The 20,280-nt window shown below is 49.8% G+C and overlaps 1 protein-coding gene across 11 annotated transcripts in view; it reads right to left on the bottom strand.

Moving 5' to 3' along the window:
• The window catches only part of UBAP2 (ubiquitin associated protein 2), a 1,758,279-nt gene that overhangs the window by 1,245,147 nt on the left and 492,852 nt on the right, over nt 1–20,280 (bottom strand). For all 11 annotated transcript variants that reach the window (XM_069626852.1, XM_069626853.1, XM_069626850.1 and 8 more), the window contains one exon: nt 19,325–19,428. In XM_069626852.1, the coding sequence (XP_069482953.1) occupies nt 19,325–19,428 (104 nt within the window). The remainder of the gene's footprint in view (nt 1–19,324; nt 19,429–20,280) is intronic.

Raw genomic sequence — 20,280 nt, 5'->3', positions numbered from 1 at the left:
GCAAGGGCACACCAGATAGGAACGCCGTGGTAGCTGCGATCGCTCTGGTGGAATGTTCTCTCGGACGGCCAGGCAGCGGTCGGTTTGCCAACCGATGACAGTACATGATACAGCCGGAGAGCCATCTGGAAATGGAAGCCTTCGAGAGAGCCTTCCCCTGATTGACAGGTCCAAAGTTCACAAAAAGTTGTGACGTCTTCCGAAAACTCTTCGTGCGGTCCACGTAGAACTTCAGCGCTCTAGCCACATCCAGCGAGTGCAAAGTCCTTTCAGCCGGCGAAGGCGACGGGAAGAAAACAGGCACCACCAAGGGTTCGTTGAAGTGGAAGTCTGACGGCACCTTGGGCATGAAGGAGGGGTGCGTCCTGAGCACTACCCTTGTGTCGTGAAAAGTCAAGTACGGGGGCTTTAAGGAAAGGGCCTGGATCTCACCCGTCGTGCGGAGGTGATGGCCACAAGAAACGCTGTTTTCCACGACAAGAACTTCAACAGAGCTGAGTGCAGAGGCTCGAACGGAGGTCCCATGAGCTTGGTCAGTACCACGTTGAACTCTCACACCGAGGCCGGGGCTTTCACCGGCGGGAACGATCTGAAAAGTCCCTTCATGAATTCTTTCACCAGATGATGAGACCACAAAGACGTCCGTCCCGTGGTTCTGGTGTATCGGGAGATCGCAGCAAGATGAATCTTAATGGAAGCGTGCGCCAGTCCAGCCTTGGCCAGCGTCAGTAAGAACGGCAGAACTTGAGGAGCCGGCATCCGCAGAGGGTTAATATTCTGTGCATGGCACCAGACAGAGAACCTCTTCCATTTGTGTCCGTAGCATTTAAGAGTTGAGGACGCCCAGGCCTTTGCAAGAACCTCTGTGCAGTCGGCCGGTATGTCGTAACCTCCAAACTCCAACGCTGCAGGAGCCAGGCCTGCAAGTTCAGCAACTTCGGGTCGTGATGGAGGATGGCGCCTCCTTCTCTGGAGAGAAGATCCGCGTCCACTGGCAGCTTGATTGACGGGGACGCTGACAAGTCCAGAAGGTCCGGGAACCATATCTGCCTCGGCCACGCAGGTGCGACGAGGATCATCCTGCACCGTGACCTCTTGAGCTGGTTGATGAGCCGTATCAGCAGCGGCAATGGAGGGAACGCATTTAGGAACAGGCCCTCCCAGGGGAACGAGAAAGCATCGCCCATGCTCCTTGGCTGGGGAAACCTGCTGGCGAACCTCCGGCACTTTGAGTTCGTCGCAGTCGCGAACAGATCGATCTGGGGTGTGCCCCACCGACGGAAGAGGCGGTCCACTAGCTCCTGTCGTAGTTCCCACTCGTGGCACGAGCGCAGCTCTCTGCTGAGCGAGTCGGCGATGGTGTTTTTTTATCCCTGCCAGATGGAACGGCACCAGAAACATCCCTTGGGCGACGGCCCAATGCAACAGATCCTGAGCCTCCTTGGACAGGGCTGGAGATGTGGTACCGCCCTGCTTCCTGATGTAGAACATGGTGGTGGTGTTGTCGGTGAAGATACTCACCACCTTGCCCTTGAGGGACGGAAGAAAGGACCTGAGGGCCCAAAACACTGCACGGAGTTCCAGGACATTGATATGGAGGGACTTCTCCGTCGGCAGCCATAGGCCCCTCGCGTGCATATTTTCGGTGTGCGCTCCCCACCCTTCTAGGGAGGCATCCGTGGTCACTGTCTTCTGATGGCCCGGGGTCTGGAAGTCCATGCCCGCCGTCAGATGCGATCGGGTGCCCCACCACCGGATCGCTCGTCGGAAGCTCTCGTCGAGTGTGATCCTGTCCTCGAAGCTGCCCGTCTGGATCCAGCGAGCGTCCAGGAACTCCTGTAACGGGCGCATCCGAAGCCTGCACAGGCGGATGAGGTAAATGCAAGAAGACATCATTCCGAGGAGGGACTTGAGGGACTTGATGGACCTCACCCTGGCCGCGTCCGCAACCAGCATCCGCTGCACCTTGCCCAAGATGGCCCTCGTCCTTTCCTCCGAAGGAGAGGCCAGACGCGCCACTGTGTCGAGCTTCGCTCCCAGAAACAGTGCGTCTTGAGCGGGCACCAGGTGGGACTTGGCGTAGTTTATGGAGAATCCCAGGTCTGTGAGTAGTTGTACGGTCCTCGCCGTGTGCTCCGCGGCGAGCTCCTTGGTCTTTGCTCGGATGAGCCAGTCGTCCAGGTAGGGGTAGACGTGGATCCCCTCCAGGCGCAGCCGCGCCGCCACCGGTGCGAGGCACTTGGTGAACACCCTGGGTGCCGACCTCAATCCGAAGGGAAGGGCTCTGAACTGGTAGGGACGCCCCTGGACCACGAATCTGAGAAACTTTCGGTGTCCCTTTAGGATGGGGATATGGAAGTAGGCATCCTCCAAATCCAACGACGACAGGAAATCGCCCTCCTCCAGTTGACCCAGGACGTGCTGGAGGGTGACCATCCGGAACTTCTGTGCCTTGATGAATTTGTTCAGTCGTCGTAGGTCCAGGATGGGACGCCATCCTCCCGTCGTCGTCTTCACGATGAAGTATCTTGATGAAGGCTTCTTGCGACGACGAACGGGCCGCTTGACGATAGGTGGAAAATCCGCCGCCGGAACCTTTGGAGGCACCCTGCTTGCCTCCGCCGCTCCGAAAGGGCGGCCGTCGTTGCTGGAGAACACCAAGAGCCCGGGCCGTCTCCGTGTCCGTCTTGATGGCTTGTAAGGGAATCGTCCACTGTTTTCCCAAACAGGCTATTCCCGTCGAACGGCATGTCCAAGACTCTGGTCTGCACGTCCTGACGGAAGTCAGTTGCCTTGAGCCATCCACGCCGTCTAAGGCACACGCCATTGCCCAACTGGCGAAATCCAGTGTCAGCGATGTCCGTCGCTATCGTAATGGCGTGGTCCGACGCCACTTCTCCTTCCTGCAAGATCTCTAGGGCCTCCGCCCTCTTGTCGTCTGGTAAGAAGTCCAGCAGGGGGGCGATTTTGTACCACAACTCCCTGTCGTAGTGGGCTACGATAGCCAAGGCGTTGGCAGCCTTAATCGTCGTCGCTGCCGATGAGATGACTGCGTCCCATCGTGTCCAATTTCTTTCCCTCGCCGTCCGGCGGGTAAGTTGACGTAGAGGCCGAGGCCCCCCCCCCCCCCGCTTTCTTCTTGGCCGCCGCGGAGACGACCGAGTCCGGGGTCGGCTGTGCCCGAAGCTACTTCTCGTACCGGTCCCTTCTCGCAGGCGTTGTGGATGGGTTCTTGAGGAGGGCGAGACCCTCATCCCAGATATCATCCAGTAGAGGTACAGCGAGGACCGTCTTCCTCTTGGTCTTGCGCCGTTGATAAAGGAAACCTTCCTTCTTCTCTTCCGGGCAGAGATGGAAAAGGTCGGATGCCCTGGCGATCATGGCATGAAACGATCCAATCACGTCGGGCGGGGAAGCCGGGGAGGAGGTGACGACGGGAGATCCTCGTCGTAAACCTAGTCTTCTGTGCCCGTCGCGGCCGTGTCAGTCCCCGTATCATCCCCACGGGTTGTGGACGGGGAGGAGGGCTGAGCAGGGCGCGATGGTTGAAAAGGAGGTGGAGGTTGAATCCTCCTTCTCTTAGGAGGGGGGCTTCCAGAAGGGCCTGGCTCCGGGTCCCCCGTCGGGAGAGGTTCCTCCGTTGGTGGTAACGGCAATCTCGTCCTTATCTCCGAGCATAAGGACTGTATAGCCAACAAAATGGGCGCCGAGTTGTCTTGCGGCACTGGTTGAGGGGAGTCCGACGGGCGGTCAGGAGCCCCTTCGGCACCCTTGACGTTCTCGTAGTCTCCTACGTCGGGGTCCCTCCCGACGGGCTGGTCTTCTTCCACGCCAATGCCGTGGCTTAAGACTTCGATTAGCTCCTCCTCAAAGGTTGAGGCCGAATCCACGACGACCTCCTGCCCCCCCTTTTCTTCTCCGTCAGAGGTTTCATGGGGGTCCTGTCGATGGGCATGAAAGAGGACTCCCTCCGCGGTGGCAGGGAGACTCTGGGCCCCGAGGTCGCCACCACTGGTGTAGCTTCCACAGGCTGAGCCAGGGCCGCCGCAACTGTCTCGATAGAGGCCTTGGACGGGTGGATTAAGGCTTTCACCACCTTGGGTGCACTCACCGCCTTCTCCTTTGGGGGAGGGTCACCGCCTCGCTCCCCCTCCGATGGGGCCTTCGAGCTCGACCGGGGTCTCTCCAGGAGCTTCGCCGGGTGCTCGGCCTTCCTCTCACCCGAGCCAGAGCGTTGGCTCGTGGTTGATGGCGCCGGGGAGGATGCGCCCTGCCTGGCGCCCGTAGAGCCCGACCGTTCGGCGCTCCCGGTGCTAGCGGACTCGCAGTGCTTGGCCTTCTGTTGGACCCCCGTCGCCAGGGCGCCCTCAAAGGTCTTAGAAGACCGCTCAGACTTCTTCCCGCCTGGCGGGCTCTTCCCTTCCAGCCAGTTGGCAAGACGCAGATGGCGGTCCTTCATGGTCCGCCCCGACATATTGCCGCAAAACGCAGAGTCCTTCTCCACGTGCGTCTTGTCCTCATGCAGGCAGTAGAGGCAAAGGGAGTGTTTGTCCTCCTTAAAGACATTCTGAAGCTGGCATCCAGGGCAGACCCTGAACAGCTTTCCAGGCGTCGAGCTTCCCTTCTCCTGGACCATGATCGAGATGGGCCTGAGAAACTTCTGGAGTCCTCCAAAAGCGTGGCTCGACTAAATCTTCACCCTTGAGGGGCGTAGAAGAATCCGACACGGGTCCCTGTTGATCGGATAAAGAAACGGTGGAGCTTGAGGCTCTTTTGACCGAAAAAGAGAACATTTTCCTAAGAAAAAGCGCGAAAAAAGCACTAAAACTCGAGAGCAATAGCACGAGGATCCCAACACTTGAACGTGCGGTAAAAATCTGAAGATGGCTGCCAGAGGCGGGGCTTAGGGAGATGGCAGTCATTGGCTGTGGTCAGTATGACACAGATCAGTGATTGGTTACTACTACAAAAGACAGATCAAAAACGAAACTGATACTGATTTTTCTTTACCGAGGATTCCCAGCCTGACGGGGAATATTCATGAGCATGTGTATCCATGCCAGACCCCATGCTGGATAACTTAACTTGTTTATTACCTGGAAGCCTGAAGCTGCTCAAATATAAGTACACACACATTGAAACTATTTTAGAAGTGCCCTACAGCAATTCAGGGAAAGCACAACCCAGTGTTACCGAAGTTCAGAAGAGGAACAGCTATTAGAGATTAGTATAACCTATTGGTACATAACCTTTACACTATTACTAATACAGGACAAGATAGTTGGACCAATGATACTTTTCAGAAGTGTATTCTACGAATCTAAGTTAAATGAGAACTCGCTAGACTAAGAAGAAAGGCAATCAGCAGTTCAGGGCAAGTAAGGACCGATCTACTTTTCATAGGAGCTACACTTTAAGAATGACAATCAGTTCTTTAAGGTAGGTATGCCTTTACACTCATTCATTTAAGAATAATAACAGTACCGAGAGGGCGCTAGAGAACCGAGCAAGATGGCCGCTCCTTAGTGAGAACCCGCGCGGCCCCCCATGAATCCTGATCAATCCTAGCAGTTTCGACGGAGAAAGCATTTTCCTCACCCAGAATAGTAGCGGCTAACGGCGACAAGGATGTCCAAGAATTGTAGAGCTCTGGGCCCCGACTGATACACAACAGGAGCTGCTACCCCGCCAGGTGTCCGCATGACAAGCACAGCCGTGCCGGCCCGGCCTGCCTGCAATCCCCTGATAACTCTTGCTGCCCGAGTGCGGCGCCGGGTGAGGGTGGGACCTTGTCAGGATTCCATGGTACATTTCTAGAGTTTCAAGGGTTCATAACCTTAAAAGACATACCATTACAATTCCAAGGTAAATTAAATAGACTTTATTACTTACACATTTACATTACCTAATTAAGAATTCATCATTAGCACAAAAAACCTTTTGAATGTAGTTTACTTAGAAGTGTGATGTTTGGGTTATGTTTGGATTGACAATTGAACTAGTATAAATATTCCTTAATGTACATTCAGGAATCACTTGACTCCCAAAAGCAAGATGGAGTTTTTTCTGCAGCACTGATTGGTGTAAATAGTTATGAGGTCATTTGGAATGTTGCTCCGAGTTTTCAACTGCCTTTCATTTTAGTATCCTTTGAGACAGGTCACAGTTTAGTTAGCTCTAGCAAAGAATATATTTAAGTATATTTAATTCTTAGTATTTCAAGAAGATTTTAGAATTTCCATTTATTACTAATTCTAAGTTGAAGCGAAGTTTATCCAAGAAGCTGTGAAGAAATCGTAAAGATGAAGCAAGCTAAGTTTATTTAATCTACAAAGTCTAATGTCAAGGATTTTCAGTTCGAATTACTTTTGAAAAGACTGAGTGAAATCAAATGCTAATATTTATTTTTTATTGAAGAAAATAAGATTCAGTGTTACTTTTTGAACTTCTATTGTTGCGCTTCAATTCTGCATCTGAAATTATTTTTTTTCTGTATAATTGTGCGTTTAATATTTACTAACCAGGCGCGCGTAACTCTTAGGTTACTACTCGCATGTTTGTTTTGCACTCGCTCGCAGTTCTTGCGTGAGCGTTATTTTTTCGGTTCGAGTATTACGCCACGCGCGGCTCGGAAGTTAGAAGGAACCCTACGAATGTTAAATGCGCGTGTAAGCGTCGTGACGGTATTTCAGGAAGTGCTCGTTTTGCAGGACTATTATATTGAGTATGTTAAGCGTCGTGACACCTTTATTCTGAAAGCATCGTTGCGAAGGACTATTGGGTTAAAGCGTCGTCAAGGTTGACGTTTACTTCCTGAAAAACGAACGACTAGTGGAACTCTTTACAGCAATGCAGATCTTTTAAGGAGTTCGCATTTTTTTTTACATCGTAATTTATTGCAAGTTTTGTTAACTCGAATTCAAGTAACAGACTTTCCTTTATGCAATAAATACGAGAAAACGTATTTTTAAGAAGTTCATTTATGAAAAATATATTTTGTGAATTGAGTAGTTGGAAAAAGCTTATTAGTCAACAAAAGACCTAACAGACATTTCTTAAAGAAAATATTACCACAGTAGAAGGAGGAAACATTGAGATCAGATTACTAGACTTCAGCTTGAGCTACTAACTGAATAAGCCTATCAGCAATAAAGCATAGGCTACTGATGGGGATTGCCAGGGATGAGAAGGTCCTTCTTCTGGATTTTCTCCGAAGCCTTCTCCTACCATGTCTGGGCTGTCTTCCAGACCTTCCTCCTGGTTCTGTCCCTCTTCATGGTCCACAAATTCATCCTCCTCCTCCAAGTATTGTTCCTCACCAGTGAGGTCATACACATTATGGAAATCTGAGGCTGTGTCCTGCTGGGGATTGAATAGTCTCGGGAATTTGGCCCTGGGGTCCTCCTGAGGCCCTTCTCTTGTTCTCTTGGGAGTAGGAGGGTTCTGGGTCTTCATAAACCTCTCCATTCTCTCCATGCAGAGATGGAGCCTTTCCATGGTTTCATGGGGTACCCCTGAGCGGTCTAGCGGGGGAAAATTAGTGTCATCTAGCTGAAAATGGCTTGACCTCTCCCATAACGTCGAGGAAAGAGTCCCGTCGCCTTCCGAAAAGCCTTCCGGTGTGCTGGGGGTCCCCCCCGACTGAAGGGGGTAGTCCCTGTCTTTCTTCGGGCTTTTTCGGCGTGTCTTTCGACCTTTGCGTAGCGCTCGACGTGTCTTTCGGCGTACGCTTCTAGGCGTCGGCTACAACGATCCTCGCCAAGCTCTCTGCGACTCGTTTGTCAGCTTTGGGCTGTGGTTACGACGTTACGGGTGTCGATCGTTCTACGGCGGCGTGCGCTCTCTGCTGGTGCGCTCCAGCCGATGGTTTGGGGGCGGCGCCCTTATTTGCCGAAAGCCCAGTCGCAGGTCGCGGCTGTGGTTGCGAGAGGGGCTTCGAACCTGAACGGTCCGAGGAGGCCGTCGGTGGAACCTGCGTCTCCTTGGGCGCTGATGCTTTCTTCGTCTTTGACGAAGAAGAGCCATGGGTTGTGTGCTTATGTGTGGTATCGTGTGCGTCAGTGTCGCCGGGGTGTTCATCCCCATAAGCAGGGCGTGAGCCAAGCCCGTCGGGGCCGGGGACGGACGACGAAGAGCGTGAGCGCTCTTTAGAGGGGTCTACGACTTCCGTAGCGGAGGTCGTGTTATCACGTTCCTCGTCACTGTCGGTGGTAGCAGCGGCGGGTGAAGAATCGGCCTTCGACATAGCGTAGGCCGCCCACCTCTTGACCCTACGGTCTTTTAGAGTCTTTGGCTTAAGCAGCCGACAAGCCGTGCAACCCTCCTCTTTGTGATCGAGGGGCAAGCAGCGGTTACACCGTGAATGCTTGTCCATCCAAGTAAACTTGCCCTTGCAAAGCGGGCAAAACCTAAAGGGTGTCCTCTCCATAGCCGAGGCAATAAATCGTGATAACGACCCAAGGGAAAGGAAGGGGAAAAGGAAAGGCATTCTCAGAAAAGAACCAGAGATGTCCCACGACCCCACTCTCCCTACTGTATTTAGCCTGCGAGGCCAGGCCACGTGTTCGGCAACGCCGAAGGATCTCCTCCGCTCGTCCCCTCCGTCGAAGATCTTGCTCGGCGGAGACAGCTTCACAACTGCGTCGAGGGAGGGATCGATGTGTTATGTATTAAGTAGGAAAACGACCAAAGGTCGAGGAGAAGAAATCTGCAATGTCTCTCGAGGAGCTCCGCGTAAAGGCGACCAGTAGCTGGGCGGAAAAAAACAATCTGAGGGACCTCGACGCGTGAGGGATTGTGGGTACAACGCACGTCACTATAGGGATAGTATTTCAGACACGCCTTGTCGACGTCCCTTTTCGACTATGAAAAACAAAATGCAATATTCCGCAGTGACCACTGGATGTCGGACCTATGCACAGCATGTGATTCCAAGCAGATTAACAAACATCAGAAATACATATATATTTGTCTCCTAGATCTCACAGACACTGAGGTGCATTTCCAGCTCCAGAGAACTACAGTGCCAGCCAGTGAAGATCTGTCTTGTTATTTTCTCCTCTATTCCCCCTGGGTTTGCCAGCTTGGTAGTTTTATCAGTTGAAGGACTGTTGGACAGGCAGACTTAGGGGGTCTGGTGGGGCCAGCATCACTCCTGCAGGAAGACTCAAGTTTGGACCTGACAGACCTCCCGGCAGAATCCAGATTAGAAGCAAGGACACGGGAAGGGTGCTGCGACTGCCTTCTGCGACCCCACTACCGAACGATAGCCTGCTGCCCAGCCGTGTGCCGGGAGCCGCAAACTGCAGGCCCAGGGGGCCCCCCCGTGATGTGCGCACCGCAGTACGAGGTGAGCCGGAGACAATTACCAGCGATTTGGAGGCAAGGCGGAGGAGTTCGGAGCCGAGGTAACCCCAAGGCGAAGGAGGCAGTGCTCGCCGGCAGAGCCCTCAATGACAACAAACAGCAGGTCGTGGCGGCTCACCAACCGCTGGGCCAACAGTCTGACAGCCTGCCAGCCCCCACACCCCAGCCCGAGGTGCCAGACCTAGAACCAGCGGGGAAGAAGACTTCACGGCGGCGAGGCAGCTGGAGGGGAAGTGAAGGCGTGATTGGAGGTAAGGGGGGGGTCCACGGCCTTGCCGCGGAGGGTGCCGCCTCGTGAGCACTCCCTGGAGGTCGAGTGAGCCGTGGCGGCATCTGAGGCATCAGACTCCTAAGAGGGCAATGCAAACAGTTTGCCCCCGTAATATTTCGGGAGGGTACCCTTCTACATTCCCCCCAATTTCCCCCCAAATGACATTTACAGTCCACCACCTGCCAGCACAATAATCCTGAGGGAACCCAGCAGGGTGTGGGGGAGAGAGAGACAAGACATCGCCCTCTGGCCAGAACTAGCGGTAATACAATGAAACAACCTGCATACCTCTCAAACCTTGCAGAATATGAGCAGATATTGCTGACACACTCGCTGCATCAGTGGAACTCACCAGGCGCAATCGCCAGGACTCCTACACCGTTGGCTTCAAACCCCTAGTCACACCAAAGCGTAATCAGACGCTACACCGGTGAGGGCAGTGACTTTGGGAGAACAGCAGACACCAGCCTACGTCATCCGACGGTCACCTCAGTTCCATGTCATCAGTGTCGAGACGGCACCATACACCCCGTGACATCACAGCTATAAAACCACAGAGAGCCTGAAGCCATAAGAGACCAACAGGGTCCACTGAGGCAGCAAACACTCGTGAGAAGACGGGCCGGGGAGGGAGAAACGTCAGACTCCCAGTCCACAACTAGGCTAAATCCGAAGCCAAGCTTATAATTGAACTCTTGCCTCGCCGGACTAAGCCGCCCCGAGGCTTCTAAGAAACCCACACCCTCATCATCCCCATTTGCCTGCCTGGGCTTCGCCGCCACACAGACAGGCAATTAAAGCGCAACCGCCCACAGTCGGCCCCTCGCCGGGGAGTCAATCTACTGCCCTCCGACCCCAGCTGGTTCTCCAACACTTGCACCTAAACCATCGCTATGTGGAAGACAAATCTCTGCGAAAGCGGACCTTCGACTCCAGCACTTCCTCCAAAACACCACGAAACACAGGAACTGAGTCCCCAACAAATGAAACAGCGCGAGATGACGTCTCCATGCAACCACTTGGTATCAGGGAAAACCTGCTAGAACTAAAAGCCGGCATTGGGAATCATAACAAGATGGACAGCCTCTCCTCCAAGGTAGATTAACTGCAACATCGGCTAGACAACCACACCGAACGTCTGGACACAGTCAAACGATGTGTGTCAGTCCTAGACGATGGCACAAAAACCCTCACTGCCAGAGTGTCCACACTAGAATCGCAGATGAAATCAGCCATCGCCCGTAACGAAGATTTGTAAGGAAGCTCCAGGAGAAACAACGTGAGAATCGTGGCGGTTGGAGAGCGTCAACTGCAGACGAAATGGAAGAATGTGGAAACAATGTGCACAGAACTCTCTGGGCCGGAAGCCTTGTCCCACTTCTTTGTCATCGAAAGATCACACAGGATCCCAGCAACAAAACCAATCCCAGGTGCACCAGCCCGCCCAATCATAGCCAAAATTCTTAATTACAAGGACCGGGACACGATCCTGAGGTTGGCAAGAGAGAAAGGCGAACTTCAACATGCTGGAGACGTCATCCATTTTTATCCCGACTTCTCACCTACAGTACAAGCGCAAAGAAAGACCTTCTCGAATGTCAAACGTCGACTATGTGAGAATCAGATCCCCTATTCAATGCTGTTCCTGGCCAGACTGAGGGTACAACACAATGGGAAAACCCAATTCTTCCAGTCTCCCGAAGAAGCCAATAACTTTCTAGACCGGGCAGGATGCAGGCCACCAAGTAATAATTCAGCCCCACCACAACGGGAAAGAGCCCAGAGTAATCCATCATAAGCAGTCGCAAAACCACTTACAGCCCCCACCGAAGCACATCACCTTTCAGTATACGACCACAGGGCCGCAGACTTGGGAGGCTCCAAGCGCCCCTAGCACAGCAAAACTAAAGCCCAACAGCTGAACTCAGTTTGGAGTGTGTGAAACCTGCGAGCAACTTGGGGATGGCTCGCGGGACGTAGCCCCAGTTGAACGTCATTGGGGAGGGTACACACGACGAGCAAGTTGGAGGTTGCTCGTGGGACGGGAGGGCAACAGTTGGCAAGTTCAGAAGGTCCATCTTGGACTTGTTAGTTTAGTAGAACATGCACTGAACAAGCCGAACCCACTGCTGAAATGGCTTGGAGTCTTAGACACCAGCCAGCCCCTGAGGTGTCACACCCACATGGCTCAGGACATTAACCCAACTCATCCCGGCGAAGCCACCTGAACCCCAGCGGCTTCATCAATCAAAAAACTCCAGGAACATTCAAGGTAGTTAGCTGGAATATCAAAGGAGGCAACCAGCCGGTCAAAACAAGGAAAATAACCCAATACCTACGCCGGCACAACATTGATGTGGCCCTCATTCAAGAAACCCATCTACGCTCTTCCTCAGAAAACCTTTGGGCCAGAGAATGGGGAGGCCACCGATACTTCACCTCTTTACCCTCATATGCTGGGGGGGGGGGGGGGGGGGGGGGGAGGGTGGCCATATTAATTAGTAAAACTATGAACTTTAAACTGATACAAACCCAGAAAGATTCAGAAGGCAGAACACTACTAGTCCATGTAACAAGCGATGGGGAACAGCTCATCCTATTCAACTCATACGGTCTCAATATAGATAACTAACAATTTTGATTGGGTACAGACACATCTCAAACCCACCAGAGATGCCACAATAATTTGGGGCAGAGACTTTAATACTCCACTTGACCCAAGCAAAGACAAGACACAGAATATCACTAACACCAACCAAAGCGAGCCTGCAGATCATAGAAATATGCAAAGCATTTAACCTCAAACATCTGGAGAAACAAGCACGGAGACTCACAAGAATAAACGTTCTACTCTTGGGTCCACAAGTCCAGTTCAAGACTGGACTACATATTTGTGTCAGCGAACTGCACAATCCACTGGGGAGACTGCATGATCCTACCAAGAACACTCTCAGAAGACTCGGCAGTCACCCTAGAGTGCATCACAGCACAAGGTGGGGGCAAAAGACCTCAGTGGAGATTAAAACACAGTGCTCTCCTGGACCATGTCTTTGCCGATGAATTGCGGTCCGAGCATGTGACTTTCCTCAAAATAAATCGAGGCACGGTGGCGTCAGCCGGCACTCTTTGGGAAACACTAAAATGCCTTACCAGGGGAGTCAGTCTTGGCAAAGAAAATGGAATACTTTTGGTTAGCTTGGATTTAACCCCGATTGGCTTACAACGCAAACTAGAAACTGTACAGAGGTACGTGAATTTAAACAACCTGAAAATCAATGCCACAAAGAGTGAAATACTGATATTTCATAACTCAAGTGCAACTCTGAGATCAATGGAGACAAAGTTTGTGTGGAAACTTGGGCAAGACAAATTACGATTACCGAAAAGCGTGAAGTACTTGGGCAAGATAGTAAATTCCAGCATTTGTGACGACCCATGGACACGCGCATCAAAGAGGAAATGTGGGCAATTAGCATGTCAGGGCCTTTTGCTACATAGAAAATTCGGCAGATTCTCGATGCAACCTCTGAGAAACTTCTACATACACAAAGTGTCGCCGATCTTAACTTACGGAGCAGAAAACACTTTTGGATGCTCATCAAATCATTGGGCATCGCTCGAGCATATGTTCTGGACTAAAGCCTTAAGTCTGGCAATCAGAATTCCGACAGCATGCATAAGATACGAATTGGCATTAATTTCGTTGCATGCTAGGATCACCTGGAACCAACTGGCCTTATAGCGGAAATCCAGAGCTCAGGAAGGAATTCTGCAATTTCGTATATTTCACAATGCGCCTTCGAGTGGAACTGATATCGTCTCCTTATGGTAAAAACGTTGTGAAGATCTACTTGCATATAACATTAGCCTGGACACCCTACATGAAAACCCCACGGCAGCAAAAGTAAAGATCTGGCGGGCAGATTGGGAAGTCATGTGTAGTGAGCGTCTTGGTGCTAGAGCGATGACAAACGCACCTGCAGAAGGAAGAGGCTACAATGTGCTACAAAAATATCTGCACTTATTTCCAAGTCCGAAAACCCGCAGACTATTTGCTGTTTCGCCTAAACGCCTTCAAAACCAAAGAGCGATACAGTCATTGGGCCTGCAACGCAGGAGTGAATCCCTCCTGCCGGTGCTGTGACAAAGAAGTGGAATCACTTAAACATCTTGTGTTGTTCTGCCCGGAACTAAAAGATGTCCGATCAATTCACCTGGGCCGGTGGAATGATGGGCATCAATTTGTGAGCGCAGAAGAATGTTGGATGAGAATGTGGAACGGCACTGACATGAAACTAATCTTGCCATTAACATCTTTTTTGGCTTCAATTGAAGAGAGGTTAAACACTGATAATCAGATTGATTAACCCCAAACATTAACCCCAAGTCACGGGGAGTCACTTAAGCTGACTAGACTGGAGTAGGGTGACAATGGAGGATGGAAGGGAGGAGTTGTTTGGGGTTTTTGTATTGTGTATTGCATTTTTGTATTTTGCAGTTGGGCTGATGGATTTGATTGGTTTTGTGTAATATTTTAAAGGTTTGAATTTTAACCAATAAAATAAAAAATAAAAAATGTAATTCTAAAAATTAATTAGAAGGGAACTGTCATCCAGCAAAGACCGCTTAAAAACACTTGAAAGGACTCTCCTTACCGCAAACGACCCAAACACGTTGGCAGCCATCAAATTCGAACTGCAGACCTTTAGAACCTCGGCAGAAAGGGAGGTCAAATTCCTTGGGAGACACCACCAGATCCATAACCAAGGTGAGGGACAAAGACCCTGAACACTCCTAGCCAGGCTGGTCATGGCGGATAGGAAGCCTACAGCAGTCAAATCCATCCTGACCCAGTCAGGCAACCTGGTCCACTCCGAAGAGGAGATTGTGGAAACCCTTCTTAGGTTTTAGCAAAACTTATATAACTCACACTACGCGATAAATCCCGATGAAATACCGCAATACTTTAACTCAATATAGCTTTACTCGACATACCGAGCTCCGGGAACCACTGATCGCACCCATTACTATAGAATAAATTCTAGAAACAAATCAAGACACTGCCGAACACAAAAGCCCCAGGCCCAGATGGTCTGACCGGCGCATTTTATAAATTCTTTGCAGAGATCCTGGCCCCTCTCCTACTTGAAGTCTATGAGGAAGCCATAGAAAAAAAACAATTACCACCAAGACAAGCAGCATAAACCAGCCAAACCACATGAGGACTGCGCCTCTTAAAGGCCGATAGCGTTAATCAACCTGGACAACAACATTTTTGCAAAAATTCTGTTGCCGTTAATGCCCGCACTGGTACTGGCGGATCAAGCTGGATTTGTCCCTGGCAGAAATACATCAGATTTGTCCCTGGCAGAAATACAACAGTTGGGCTGCGAAGGATGTTCGGGGTGATGGGCGCCCTCATCCCAGAGTCTCAGGCGGTAGCAGTTCTAGACGCTGATGAGTGGCCCTTTCTCTTCGCTGTCCTCGAACGGATGGGTCTCGGAAAACTATTTATACAACTGATTGCTCTCCTATACAAAAAACCGACATCCAGTATATTACTCGGCAACAAGATCTCTACCGAAATTCTTCTACGACGGGGAACAAGACAGGGCTGCCCGCTATCGGCGCCGCTATTCGCCTTGGTGATGGAGCCCTTAGCATCAGACATCAGACTGCATCGTTTACACAGAGGCCTTACTTTGGGTCCTCACAAACTTGTGTCACTATATGCCGATGTCGCGCTTCTGCTCCATAACCCTCGAGAAAATCTGAACCCAGTAATGCGAGCACTCCTCAGATTTGGTACATTCGCGGGTTAAAAATTAACAGCTCGAAATCAATCATCTTTCCCCTCACTGACTGCACCGAAGAATTTGCAGAGGACTTTGGCTTCAAATGGCAGCACAAGAAGGTCAGATACTTGGGTATTCTAATGTCCAGATCAAGCACTGACGTTATGCACAATAATTACGACAGCACGCTAGAAATAATCCAGGGTAAAGTAAACATATGGAAGGCGCTACCTCTCACGCGATGGAGTAGAGTTGCCCTGGCAAAGATGGTCTTTCTCCCCAAACTGCTCTACCTCTTTACGAACATTCCCCTGCTGCTGCCACAGCGGTTCCTCCACCGAATCAGATCCATGATTCTTGACTTGATCTGGGCGGGCAAATTTCCCAGAGTGGCCTACACCACACTGATTCTTCCAGTAACTCTAGCAGGTCTTGCCGTCCCAGATGTCGAAAGCTACTATTGGGCAGCACAAGCACAATATCTCAGCCACTGGTATACGGTGCACTTCATCTGCCCTCACGTACAGATTGAGAGAGCCCTAACAACCCTCCACCCCCCCCATCTCCTCCGTGCAATCATCTTTGGGCACCAACAGACACCTACGTCATCAATGACCACCATGTATACGTCATACGCCATCTGGAGGAAAATAGCTAAACGGTGTGGTATCCAATCTAGGTACTCTCCACTCCTCCCAGTGAGAAGTATACCAGGAATCCCGATCACGTCAAAGTCTTCCAGCAATGGACTAAAAAGCTACCAATTGACACAATCTGAGATCGCTTCCCACAAGGCACATTCATCTCTTTACAACAAGCTTGTGAGAAAGGGAGCACCAACGCCTTAGATATTTTCATCTATTACAGAGTTCGAAACACCCTTCAGTCCATACTGCCCACATTTCCTTTTCAACCTGGACCCTGCTACATAGAGTCATACAAACACTAGGAGAAAGCCGCTTAGTAACAAACATTTACAAAGCCTTACTCACTTAAAAATCCTCACACTGTTTAAACTCCTGGAGAAGATGGGAAAAGTCCCTCAAACTAATGATACCTGAAGACTGGACATACACTCGAAGGCTTACCAAAAAAAGGGGCAATAAACACAAGATACAAGCAAATACACTTTAATTACATTCGCCAGACGTACTACACAGCAGCGACACTGCACGCCCAGAGAGCTACGATATATGCCGCATGCGCCCGATGTTGTTACCCAGAGGCGGACTTCATTCATCTTGCCTGGTCCTGTCCAGGGATAACAAAGTTCTGGATCTCCATGCTAACCAAAATCTCAGCAATCATTGGAGCTCAGCTCACCCCCTGCCCAATGTAAACACTATTGAAACTAACCAACCGATTGCCAGAACAAACCAGACGACTTTAGAACCAATTGCGTGTACTAGCACGTTGACAGATAGCCTGCAGCTGGGGAAGAGGACCCACGCTGACCATTCAGCAATGGCTCCAGGATGTCACATACTGCCAAGACGTTGAAACTAGCTACATCAGGACACTGCCCCTCCATGCCCGACCCCCGGACATCTGGGTCCTCTATATATCATACCTATTGACAACAGCAGAAGAAATGCAATTGCAAAGTCTGGCTACATCTCAAAACCAGAGTGGATCACCAGAGACTGCAACAATGAGACCTAAAGCAATACACCTCTCAAGCTTCTAGCAGAAAGACTCTCCACCTTGCAACACACAGGCAAAAGAAAGAAACGGTGGGTTGGGGGGGGGCATAAAAGCAGGGTAAGGGGGCCAGGCGATAGTAGACCGGTGCATGGTCTTGTGTTGAATTTAACCATGTTGACAAAATTCAATAAAGAAAGTTTAAAAAAAAAAAAGAACAGTACCAACATCCTTACATTTAAGAGCGGGACACTGTTCAAAGTAAAGCAACTTATGTACTTTTTAAAGGGGCAACCACCAACTTAAAAATCCTTTCTAACACTTTGTAACTTATTCTATTTCACAGATACAGTTACAAAACCAACTTTGATATGTTATAGTTTAAGCCTTAGCTTTTGTATTCCTTCCCTATTCTATAGCATGAGTTTTCTAAAAGGCAGAAGAGGGACCCTAGGGGTCTAGGAGCCAGCAGTGGGCAGGTCAGGATAGGATAGGGTTCAGATGCACGAAAGTCAGTTTCAGAGGATATTTTCAACAGTATTACTTTAGAGTTAGTTAAAAGAGTTCAGGGACTCCACAGAAGACTCCCTATTTGCTTTCCAGCATCAGGCCATGCCGATGGCAAGGGCAGACTCCCAACCACACGAATCACCCACTCAGCCTAACAGTATTCACACAAGGCCTAAGGTAGGTATTACCCAAGCCAACAGAGGACCTTAGTAAAAAAGAAGAGCTTCTGGGGGAATGCCTTCAGGACCCGGTCCCTGGATTCTTGGTTTGGAGACTGAAGAAATGGACACTGGGCGGGAACCTGCAGCAGCTGTCGCCAGAGGAGGCTTACAGCAAGAGAGTCTTCAGTTTCTGTGGATTAGGCACCCTTTTACAGAAGCCAGATGAAAAACGAATATTGCCGGTCATATTCTCTTCATACTCTCGGCCCTGCACTCTGGTGAAGGGACTTCAGGGATTGGATTCAGGTCTCTGGAGGTCCAGCAAGAGTCCAACAAAGTTTCTACAGGATTTCGACTTCGGAAGACCCTGCACCGCACACTGGCTTCAGGTCCCTTATTATTGGAGGATTGCAGCCCAGCAAGTTCGCAGCTCGAGGGATGGCTCAAAATGCAGGTCTTCTGAGACTAGTGAGTCTCACCAGCCTCTGGGTAGGGGGTTGCCATTTTTTGGGACCCTCAGGTCGCTTGGAAGGAAGGGTTACATCAGGCTCCGGTTACACAACAGGTTCTCCGGTCGCTGGAAATAGTTACAGCCGTTGTTTATTCATCTTGCTCTTCGGATTTGGTTCCAGTGGTCAACTTGTCAGCAGCATCCGAGTATTTATCAGGAACTACAGCACAACTTTCCCTGCAGAGTTTGGGACTGCTCCCTCGTTTTCGGCCTTCTCCGACACTGTGGGGAATACAAAGATTTGCACCCAAGACAACTTCAACCAAGGTTGTTCCCACCTAGAAAGGCAGAAAAAGACCTCAGACACAAGCAAACGAGAAATGGCAGAAAAAACGGATACACCATTGTAGCAGAAAGGTGACCCTCCTGTGCATCGACATTGAGCGAGTAATTGTGACTAAATGTTTCACTGCCCCCAGCAATTCAAGTAAACTTGCAATTGAAACAATGTTACCAGCTAAGTAAGCAAGCATTTGATCTCCCCAGCACTCCACATAGGGTGGGGTGTGCAGCTCACTAAAATATGTAAAGGGGATGAAAATCCCACTTCATTCCTTAGGAACAGTAGATCACCAAAGTACATTAAAGAGAAATTAAAAGGAAGCCACTGCATTTAAAATGCAATGTACTGCAATTGTACTTTAAGTTATAGGTAACCAATTCCAATCACACTATGTAGAGACATAAAAAGGTCACTCATAAAAAGAGCCAAAGACTAGGTGAGAGGGGGAAAAGATTACCCTTCACATAAGGACAAAAACATAATGACCAAGTCCAAGCAAAAAGGTGTGGCATTAGACACGTCAGGAGGATTATTCACATTTATGAAAATCTTACCCAACACTCACCAAAATTCCTTAATGCAAAACAAAGAACAATTGATTTACGCTATTACAGTAGTGCTGAATCATCCCACAGTACCAACAAAACTATTTTCTCATGTAAACCGAAGCAAGGGACATCAAGCTGGTGACCACTCTTAAGGTTTCCCATAGGTGTGTTGACGTACACTTTAATGCCATTTCTTCTAGAGCATGTGTGGACGAAGGGGGCATTGTTAGCGTCTTACCGGTTCCATCATCACCATCAGACTGACCAATGTCCCAAACCTCAGATTTCATCCCATAGCCATCAATGACTTGTGTCTCTGAATAGTCTGCAGGGTTAAAAGTCCTAGAGGTGGAAAGAAGAAATATATTGCATATTTAAAATAGACAAAAGATTTATTAAAACAGCATCAACCGTGCTAAAAAAAAAAAGCAAAAATGCAGAAGGGTACAAGAATAGTGTTTTGTGAGTAGAAATGGATACAATGCATTATTCTATCATGTCAAGCAGCTTTTATACCACTAGAAATACGCTGGAAATCTTGAAATCAGTATAGCACACCACCTTCAAAACCATTTGGTTGGAGCCATTCCCTTCACATTGAGTGATGCACATTACTGCATCTATTGTCTTAGGGACACAGCCAATATTCACTTCATGAGGCCACATATTCGGACCAATGTGTAAAAGAATTAAAGAAACCGGCAGAGCAACACAAATAGAAAGTGCTTTGAACCAACCAGAGTGCTAGCATGAGACAATGTAGGTCTATTATCCACCACAGCTATTTCAGCAACCATGTTCTGAGTGAAAAATTCCAAACCAAAAGGCAAACTAAGTAGTGTTAGAAAAACACCCAATGGTGCCATTATGGGGGGGGGGGGGGGGGGGGGGGGGGGGGGTTTCATTGGCCCCATACTCATGGTGTGAGCAACTACCCACAACTGTAAACCTGGACATCCTCAAGCACACCAGAGTCCCCACGTGTAATCCTGCAGATCAGTCTAAGCTAAACTATACAGATGGGAAGCAAGATGGTTAAACAGTACCCTACTTCTAACTTAAAATAAGGGATTGGCCTATGTATCTATATAAATTGTTTCTAGATGGAAATTAAATGACAAAATCAATTTTTTTATTTGTTTTTTTTTTTTTTAAAGTATACAGTTTGAGGCAGAGGCTCCTGCAAAGACCATT

The sequence above is a fragment of the Ambystoma mexicanum genome, chromosome 6p (assembly GCF_040938575.1).
Source record: "Ambystoma mexicanum isolate Mex_15411 chromosome 6p, UKY_AmexF1_1, whole genome shotgun sequence".
NCBI lineage: Eukaryota > Metazoa > Chordata > Amphibia > Caudata > Ambystomatidae > Ambystoma > Ambystoma mexicanum.
Note: the sequence above shows the minus strand (reverse complement) of the source record. Positions and strands in the feature narration are given on the sequence as shown.